Source organism: Apis dorsata, unplaced genomic scaffold, assembly GCF_000469605.1.
Source record: "Apis dorsata unplaced genomic scaffold, Apis dorsata 1.3 scaffold_74, whole genome shotgun sequence".
Classification (NCBI taxonomy): domain Eukaryota; kingdom Metazoa; phylum Arthropoda; class Insecta; order Hymenoptera; family Apidae; genus Apis; species Apis dorsata.
The window spans coordinates 1,522,434-1,533,020 of NW_006263372.1; the positions used below are offsets into that span (position 1 = coordinate 1,522,434).

At 27.7% G+C, this 10,587-nt stretch overlaps 1 protein-coding gene and 1 long non-coding RNA gene across 4 annotated transcripts in view; one reads left to right on the forward strand and one right to left on the reverse strand.

The window, feature by feature from the left end:
* Positions 1–845: 845 nt before the first annotated feature.
* Positions 846–10,587, forward strand: part of LOC102680500 — a 91,524-nt gene continuing 81,782 nt past the window's right edge. The window contains exons 1-2 of one of the 2 annotated variants that reach the window (XM_006610535.2): positions 846–1,148; positions 1,640–1,779. In XM_006610535.2, coding sequence (XP_006610598.1) covers positions 1,672–1,779 — 108 coding nt within the window. In that variant the 5' untranslated portion in view covers positions 846–1,148; positions 1,640–1,671. Of the gene's footprint in view, positions 1,149–1,639; positions 1,780–5,968; positions 6,321–10,587 lie in introns of those variants that run through there. The other variant, XM_006610536.2, reaches the window with a different exon arrangement.
* LOC116184921 lies at positions 4,394–5,872 on the reverse strand. 2 transcript variants are annotated; one of them, XR_004149586.1, is made up of 3 exons: positions 5,540–5,872; positions 5,095–5,436; positions 4,394–4,555 (listed from the first exon to the last, which is right to left on the reverse strand). It is a non-coding gene; the product is annotated as an uncharacterized LOC116184921 (long non-coding RNA). The 2 variants fall into 2 exon arrangements; XR_004149587.1 differs by having other exon boundaries at positions 4,394–4,607.

Sequence of the window (10,587 nt, forward strand, 5' to 3'; positions counted from 1 at the left end):
AAAATCATTATTATTCACTATATAATTCATAATTATATCTATAATACAATTATAAATTTTATAGCAAATAATATGAGCTAATTGGCTGCGCATGTGATTATAACTATTATTTTTTTATATAATTATTGAGATTAATTAAGTTATTGGTAATATTTTTATTTTGATTTTAAAAATTTTAAAAATTACATGAATCATTTATTACTTTATTCATAATAAACATTTTAGGATCCTGTATATATAAATTTTTTTTTAAGATGAATATAATTTCTATGTTGTCCATGGTAAATTGCAAAGAATATAGGAAACATTCTACTTTTTTCAAAGTCGATATTTCAGAACATAAGATACAAAAAATCCCGTAAGATGTCAGGTCCTGTATCTCATCTATGATACATATACAATATTATCGATATAGTATGAAATGAGACAACAATGCTAATAGAATGAGAGAAATTATAATTAAATATCATTATATGATTTTTTACACGGTCAGTAATTCAGAATATAGTACACAATATTTCAAAGATAGTAAATCTATTCTGTATTTTATCTGTGGTTACATCCAAACAAAGTATAGATATGCTATGTAAGTGCTGCTCCCTGTACGTGATATAAGAATCATAAAATTTTTAAGGTTAACTTACTCTAATCCTAAAAACTAATGTGAAATTTATATCTGTTAATGATATGTATATTTAAATATCTTGACGAAAATTTGTTAGGTCAATGTTAGATTAGATTAGACCAGTGTTATTTAGTGTATAACATTTTGATTGTTAATGTTAATTTTAAAATTTTGATTATTATTGTATTTGGTGTATAAAACCAGTGTATAAAACAATGAATCAAATTAATTTTTAATCGAATCATTATAAAGAATAATTTAAAATATTGGAACGAAAATGATCCAGTCTTAAGAGAGAAATTATTGACAAAAAACTGAATTTAAGAAACGTATGAAAATATAATCGAAATAGATTGAAATGTTTAATTTGAATATATTATTTCGTAATTTTTGTTTTGATTTGATACTAGCAAATTATTTTCAAAAATTTTGGCGGTAAAAGTGTAGTGACACCTGGAGCATGTTTATTGTAGTTATACGGAACTCATTTTGATCAATTATCAACATTTGAATTTAAAAAACGGTATGTATCGTTTAAATATTCGAAATAAATTTTCAAATTATTGTCTTTTTTTACGTCTATGACATATAAAAGAAGTAAAATTGAATATTTTAAATATCAATAGCATTCATATCTAAGATGAAAAATTAGGATATTTTCAAATATTTTCTGTATTGAAATAAAATAATTATTCGATATTATTTATTTTTTCGTGAATATATCAACATGTCTATTAAAAAAAACGATTGATAATCATAATTACAATATATTTAAAGTATTTGAAATAATATATAATTAGAAAATCTTTGGTTGAATGATTGAAACAAAAAATTGAAGTGAGGTTATGATATTATCGAATGTATCTATTTAATCTTGTGATGATTAAGAATATTATATTATATTATATATGCACGTTTATATAAATATAATCTTTATTAATTTTTTAATTTAATGAAATAAATATATTTCATTTTACTATTACTCAACTTTCATGATATATTTTTAATTTGAAGAGAACGGAAGAGAAATAACTGCATCTATCATTATGGTGGAACTACCAAGACTTGCTTTGGATATTGCAGTTCCTCCTAATGCTCTTGCTCGTCGCGGAGGTGTTACTATTTCTGAAGATATTATCTTGACATTTCTTCAAGTAAGAAAAATTATTTTTTTCTCTATTGTTTATTATCTTCTCGAATTTTTAATAACTATGAATATATCTCATTCAATTCTTTATGCATCTTCTAAATCAGCTCGATATAAACTGCACTACTCGATAACTATTTTAATGCATCGGAAATATAAGAAAATTTATTTTATATTAAACAGTTATTTTTTATAAAATATAAATATATTTGAATTTAGATTAATTTACTTAAACTCTAATTAATGTTAATTTTCATTGTTTATAACAGAATTATATTGAAATAATAACTTTATCGAAAAATATAATATCGATCTTAAAATATATAAAGATCATTGATTGAATGAAATTATTGATACCAACAAGAGGAAATATTCATGTTAATAAAACACGATATTTCTTATCTGATCGATCCACAGAGTTCATATTAACTAAATATTTGTGGGTAATGTAACATCAGATATATTTTACGATATATAGAAGGAAATCAGTTCGTTTCACAGTCTCTTTGTATTATACACACTGAATGTATGTAATTCGCGATACGTCTGGCTTCGAAGGAATATTTCTATCGAGCGTGTACAATCTATCATTTGCACAAACATTAGGTAATCCGTGTTAAAATTAACTTCATTCAATTACTGATAGAGACAGAATACAATTACTTTTAATATAATTTCAATAGTTATCTTTAATTAAGTTCGATAAATAGATATTAAGTATATTTTATAAAGAATAAAAATAATTTCTTTTTTATGATAATTTTATCGCTTTTCTATAAAATTATTATTTTTAAAATTATTATTCATTCAATTTAACATGAAATAAAAATTATCAAAAATAACAATTCGAGAAATTAATTTAAAAATATTTTAAACATTCGATATTTTTAGTCATGTATATTTTTGCATACAAAATTGATTTTTATATCATATTAAAAGGATAGATTAAGTAAGATTAAGGAATCAAGGAATTGAGATAAAATTGATAAAATTATCAGTAGAAAAAATTTATTATTGATTTTTATCATTTTTTTTTTTGAACAAATTTTCTTCCTTTATAATACATTCCTAAGTTAGAGTTCTATTCTTAAAAATCAGTTCATAAATTTATTGAGAGATTGATCCGTGCAAGGAAAATCCTTAATGTCATTGAACCAGATGATCTGTCTGCTTACAGATGGATAAATTGTATTGAATTTTATTTTTTGAATTGAGAATTTAAATTGATGAATTATTCAATTACCAATTGACTGATAACATTTCTTAGATTATACACACTGTCAAAAATTTAATTCTTAATAATGCAGTAAATTTTTTATAAAAAATTTTTTAGAAATGAACAAATTCATTTTTCTTAAATTACATTCTAAAAATCTAATAATAACTTAATTAGTCAACTATATAACTATAATAAACTATATAAAACAATTATATTACAAATGAATCCAACACTGAATGATATCAAAGCTAAAAAAGTGTTTTTTTCCTTTATTATTTAAATTTAAAAGCTCCTTTTACGTTCAATAAAAATTTTCGATCATCGCAATAGCATGCATACCTCTCGGGACACTATACCATACAAAATTTCCCAATAGGGATGCTGCGAATAGGAGTGGCTCTCGAACTTAATGGTCATTGCAAATAGGAGCGAAAAGCAACGATACTCGAAACTATACAATCCAATAATAAAAGATCTTCGAATCGGATAATGCAAAATAATATATCTATAAAATGATTGCACATTTTTCCATTTATATACATGTTTCAATAACTGATAGTAGAGTTGTTGGTGATTGATTAAAGAAAGAAAATAATGAAATATGAGAATAGGAATAATCAAAGGGAAAAAAGATGGAACAGCGACAAGCCTTTCACACGGGAGAAGGTGCGCTTCAGGTGCGTGAAGTTAGGATCGATATTGCAACTGACTCCCTGGGCCATGACATGCCCCTGCGGCAGCCATCGGCTACACGCGATCGTTCTAAAATTAAATGATGAAATTCATTCCTTCCTTCTTTTTACCTGTCCTTTTCATTCACTTTCTTCTCTTTTCTCTTTTTTTCTCCCCTATCTTTCCCTATGTTTCTCTCTCTTTTTCTCTCTCCTTTTTCCTAACAATTATCTTCTTCATTAACTCTCAGTTTTTTTATGCTTTTTTTCTCTTTATTTTATATTTATGCGGTATTTTGTTTCTCTTTCATCCTGTTAATTTTTCCTCTCCGTTTTAGTTGCTTTACTTCTTTTATCTTTGCCCTTTTTTTAATCTTTTTTTTTTCTTCACTCGTATTCTTTTCGTTTCTTTTTTTTCGTAATCTTTTTATTTTTCTTTTTAATTGGACTCTTTATCATCCATTTTTTTTTCATCTATTTTCATCTCTTTTTCCCTTCACTTTTTGTTTATGCTTTCTCTTAATTTATTTTAATTTTTTTCATACGAATATTTAAAATTAAATATTATTATAATAAATATTTGTATATCATCTTTTTCGTATTATCCTTTTTTTCTTTCTTTTTTTTTTTTCATCAGTATATTTCGCTTCGATTCTCTCCGATACCCTGTTTCATTTTTTTATTCCATTTTTTCCGAAAGGAGAGAAAGAATTTTCTTTATATTTTTTATATTTTACGATCTCCTTTCCACTACTTTTTTTCTTCTCATCGTTTGACGCTTTTCCTCCCACGATGTTTCGTCATACGCATTCGTGTCACGAAACATGTGCGACATCTTATCAGTGACGTAACGCGGACTGTGTCATTCAGTGCGTAATCGTCCTTGGGAGATCCTGAGAATCACAAATCCTTTAACCTTTTTTATATCGTATTAATTTTTCATCGCTGTAATTTCAGTTACAATTTATCCATAAAAAAAGATTGCGATTTTATTGAAAGAAGATGGATTAAATGTATTTTATGAATCATTGATGATTCAGGAAATAAATCTTTCGTTTCAAATAATATTATTAAAATATAAGAGTATGTCAATTCAAATATAACTCAATTTTTTATTATTAAAAATTTCTCACGTTGCTAAATTTATATTGTAATTAATAATTGGCAAATTATTATTATCGTTTAGTAAAGCGTTGTGCTATCCATATTGTTAATTGTATTGAAACAATAGTGCGGATAAAGATAAAGCACGGTACAAATCTTCGGTTTCATTCGCACAAAGAGGATTCTTCATCCTTTGAAATCTTATCTGATAGCGATGATTGAATGACTAGTTTTTTTGTAGATTGAAAAGCAAAGCACATAAAAGAAATTGAATAACGAAAATAATTAATTTACTAAAAAAAAGAAATTAAGATTGAAATTCACTTACGAATATATTTTTCTATAAAAATTAATACATTGTTTGCAGAAAATTCTAATGACATGTTTAATATTTATAAACGTGCGTTTGATATTTTACTGATAATGTATAGATGATTCTTTCCTCAGGTCAAATCAATTAATCCTGCGACAATGTATTGGTTGCACGCGATATTGCTAAATTTAAACCAGCTCCTTGGCACCTGCACGTACATTTCTGTGTGACGTTTACTAAAGTCAGCTTCATAAATGCAATCATTATAGTAAACTCGATTTAGTTCTAAGAAGGAAATAACAATATAGTGTATCCCAAACTGGCTTGTGAATACGTAGATTTCCTTTTGTTCGTTTCCTGAAATAAGCATCGCATTCACCATTATTCCTTTCATCTATTTAAAGCTTAAAATTATAGAGAATCGCGAATACTTTCACGATTGTAAAAATAGACTGTTTACTTGTTATTTATCGGTCGATTAACTGTACTCGTTAAACGTTCATCAACCAATTCGAATCAAATATCTTTTATAATTAAGCGGAAAACGACATGATTAACGATCATACCAATTCGTTATCTTCGTTAATGGTTTATTAGGAGTTCTTCTTACATACGTTACGTACGTTGTACGTTACAAAATAAAAAAAAAATCATCAAGAAAGAAAATTGTCAAATCAAAACGTCACTCCGTATCGACTATATGCGGCACCGCGACCCGATTCTCAAGCAGTGCAATCTTCGGTGAACCTCGCACACTCTCGTGAACGTTCGGCTACTTCTAGGCGAGTGTCTTCTTCGCTTCGAGTCTCATTGATCTCTCGGACGCGGTTGCGCGCAATAGTCGGCAGACGGCGGTGGTACTCTCGCCGACCAATCAGCTGTCGTGATTCCCTAGCTACGCTCGAGTCTCGTGGTCCTTGGCTAGCCGGCCTCTTGTTGTTTTCCATCGTGGGCTTCGCTAACCCGTTCGGTTGTTCGGTGGTGCGGCGCGTTACCAAACGTCGCTAAAACGTCAAACGTGTACGCCAGAAATTTGATAAAAAACGCGTGGACGACGGCGGCCACGACGCGGACGACAATTAATAGCGACGTCTTCGGTGACAAGGTTCGAGCGGATCGTACGCCCCCTTCTTGTCGCCGCCGTCACCATGATACCGTACTCCACGTGCTTGTCTTTTGGGGGCCGACGCGACGCTCGTCGCTGGGTGGTCCTACACGACGAGTCCTCTCCCTACTACCCGGTGAGTCGCAGTACGAATACGCACGAGCACGCACGAACGTGTCACGTTCCTCGACTAAAAAGACGCGCGGCCGCCACCACTCGAAATCTCTTCTTTTTCTATTCTAGTGCGATCTGAAACTAGGGGAAAGTTGTGTTTTGGCAGCGTTGTGTTGATGCACACTTCACACATACACACGTAGACACGCATACTCATTTGTGGATACGAGTACTGCATATGCATTTCGATTCGCGTGCGCGACAATGCCTCCGGGTTCGATGAACGTCTTCGATTGCCTCGATTCATTTCGATGTATGCAGAATGCATTTGCCGGATAAATCCATTCGATTCCTCTTTCCGACTGACATTTGATATGTAGACGATATATTGTCGTGCGATACATCGAAGCTGTATATTTTTTTTTTCGAAAATTTTAACGATAATTTTTTATTTTTTTGATTTCGTTGATTTTTTAACGTTTGATTACCGGGTTTGATGTATATTGGAACAGGAAAATTTAAACTGCGTGTATCTCGTATAATAAATTATATATTTTTAAATTTTATGTAATTCATGAGTAAAAGGTACAGTGAGTTATTTTATGATTGACCTAAATACATGTGCAAATGATTCTCATCTTCTTTTCGAAATTATTTTAACTACAAAATTACAATAATTATATAGGGAAAAGTATAATAAATGTGACATGAAAATTGAGTTAAATGAAGAGTGCTTACATGTGTAATAATACAATTTGACAATGTATTTCAATTAATAAATACAGTGAATGAACTTGATTCAAATGGAAAAATTATTTATCATTATTCGTTCGTTAATCATAATTCTTTTTTATTAATATTAATAATATATAATGTTTTCGTACAAAAATTTATAATTTTCGATATAAATCGAGGATAAAATATATTTTATTGAATTATATTCCTGTAATTTAAAGAATGATTTGTCTTTTCTTATCATTCAACTGGATGAAACCATGACAATGGTAGATGATAGGAAATAATAGGATTTAAAGTTTTATCAAATAATCCGGTAATCAGATAAGTCTATCCATGAATATTAAAATGAAATGAGCACGGTCATTGCAGGTTATTATAAAATGGAATTGATTCCACTTGCAAATGAGTTGCATTTCTTCTTTTGCTCTGATCCAAAATATGAATATTTATCTATGGAATAGCTTTTCTCATTTTCATGGAATTAGTATTTAAACATTTCAAGCATTTCAATTATTAAAATGATAAGTTTGTTTGAGCAATTAAACACTACAATGGCAATAAACAAGGTAAAACGTCTAATTTTGTATTTCTGGTTAATATATTATATTTTCTTTTATATATATATTCTCATTTCTCGAGAATTTCATTTCGTTATTAAAATTAAATTTATTTATTCAATTTTACAAATTTAGACAGAAATTAGAATTATAAAAATATTATCATCAAAAAAAGTAATTATAATTAATTTTATTACAAACTAAAATATAATCATGCTTAATGATTAAATAATTTTAATAATACAGTGAAAAAAATACTTTAATTTCTTCGTAAAGATAAAAAGTAATGCGATCATGTGTCACACAAAAAAATGGAGAAAAAAATTTGAAATGTAAAATAATTTGTGCAAAAATGCATCCAGGGTATATCGTAAATGCATTTTTAAGAGTTTGCAAAAAAGTTGATTACGCACTGTCGAGCAAAATATGCGTCCTTTGAAAGGTGGGTCATATCGAAGGGTTGCTATAAACGAATTATTTCACGGTGATTGTTGTTCACGGTTGACATTTTGTCACTGTAGGTGTAATCGATTAAAAATTATTTAAGTGAATATAACATTTTTTTTTCTCTCTAAACCTAATCGATTTTAAAAATGAAAATTGATGAAATAATTATCATGCAAAAATCACAATTGCAAAAATATTACAAACTAATTAAAAGTATAATGACAATGATAATTTATTTTTAATAATTTTTAATAATTTTTCTTTTCTCTATCGTGCATTTTTAATTTCGAATGTTCATTTTTTTTTATTAATTTCAATTTTAATAAAATTAAACAAGAAAATTAGAGTTTAGAAAATATTTGATTGAATTAAATATTAAAAATTTTATTCATAGAATTGAAATATTAGAATTTTTTTTTTAAATAAAAATTAGATAGACTGGAAGATTCTTTGTTTAAACGGATGAAGTATGTGATAATCGTGTAGTTCCTTTGTAGTTCGTTCACACGTTCTTCTGCCCCCTTTATTTTTCATTATATCGATCGATAAATACTTCCTTGTATTTTTCTATTTATACAACTTATGCAGGTTGTTCCATTAACCGGGACATTTGTCAGAGAAATTTAATTTACAGTTTGCTCAAATCAATTATTTTTTTTAATAGCATATTTTCACAATAAAACTCAATAAAAAAAATGGAATGTTAAATGATATTTAACGATACTCAATTTTTCAACAATATTCAATATTGTTGTCCATTAAAGATAAATAATCAGAGAATAATTTTTTCCATGAATTTTTCAAACATATTTTTTTTAACTGGATATACAATAAAAATTGATTGTATCCATTATTCACTTTTATTTTAAACAAAACTTCATAATGTTAGTTAAAACTGATTTTTCGATATTGTACGATAAAAAAAATTAAACTCGAAACAGTTTAGAATTGTAATCAATCAATTTACATAATTATCGCGAGAAAGGAGGAAAACAATCATTGAAAATATAAATTTCTCGTGTATTAATTTTTTCTTTTATATTTAATCTTTTATGAATTTACAGTCATATTATTGGGGGAGAGGGGAAGATAGAGAGCAAATGGAATGTTATTTAGAAGACGAAATAAATCCAGAAATGCTATAAATTAACACAAATATACTCGATAGCCTTGTCGGATAAAGATTTAACGTAATATTTATTTTTTCGAATTGACCTAAAAAAATCAGGCATATTTTTTTCTTATTTTCATTTTTCTTAGCGTGTGTGACGCATGGATACAATTTCTGTATCGTTTCTGATCTAATTCTGTAATCCATTTGTTCTCGTAGATTTTCATTCTCATCATCTGATCGTAAATTAAGGCATTTCGAGAATATTTCGTAACCTTGCCCCCCTTTACAACTAATTGGGACGCAAATATACAGGCTATTTCGCGATATGTAAAACACGTTCATTATTAATTTGTGTAAAAGAAAAGAAAAAGAAAAAAAAAAAAAAATAAAAGTTTCATTGGATATATTTATAAAATTTTATTTTTCTCTCCTCCCTCCTTCTTTTGTTTTTTCGTTATAAATTGTTAAAATTCAAAAATATAAAAAAAAATCTACTATGCATATCATGCATGTGAAAAGTGAATTTTTATATCCTTTTTTTTTTTTTTTATTATTATTCCTGGATATTATATATACATTTAATTAATGTAAAAGCTTTGGTTTTGAATTTAGCAAAACCTTGCACAGGTTTTTTTTTTTTTTCCACATCGCTCTTACATTCGAATGGTTTTCCATTAGGCAAATTTTGCGAGAGCCGAGATATATAAATGAAAATGTGATGCTGCGGTTCAATGAATACAATGCATAGATTAATATATCGCAAATACGTAGTTTAATTATTTTAAGCATACTTTAAAAATTTCCTTCCTTTTATTCGATTCTCCTTTTTCGTAATGATTTTCCAATATCGTTTTCGTAATATCGAATTTATCCAATTTTTTTTAATAATCCAGTCGTTCAACGATCTTCCAATTTTAATCCAATTTTAAATTAATTTAAGAATCAAATAATTCTATTCGAGATGTTTTCCATCTTTTTGTACACGTATTAATTTCCCCATGAAAATTTCGCAAAAAGGAAATTAAAGATCCCTTCTATTCACAAAATCTTACCATTAATCTGGCCATTAATTGGTCAACATTATTGATCTCTGATTGACCATTACCTTGGCCACTGATTGACCATTTACTGACCAATCATTAGTCGATCGTGGCTAAATAACGATCCGCCAATTACCGAACGTAGCCTATTATTATTATTCGAAATAAAAAATGAAACACAAATAGAACGAAATGAATAATATCATTAAATTAAACCTTTAAATATAATGGAGAACAATTTGATAAATTTAGCAATTAATCTTTTCGTTTAATCTTTAATTTTTTAAGAAGAATCAAGTGAATGATGGAAAATTTACATTAATATAATGATTGGGATGATAAAATATTCTCTCTCTCTCTCTCTCTCTCTCTCTCTCTCTCTCTCTCTCTCTC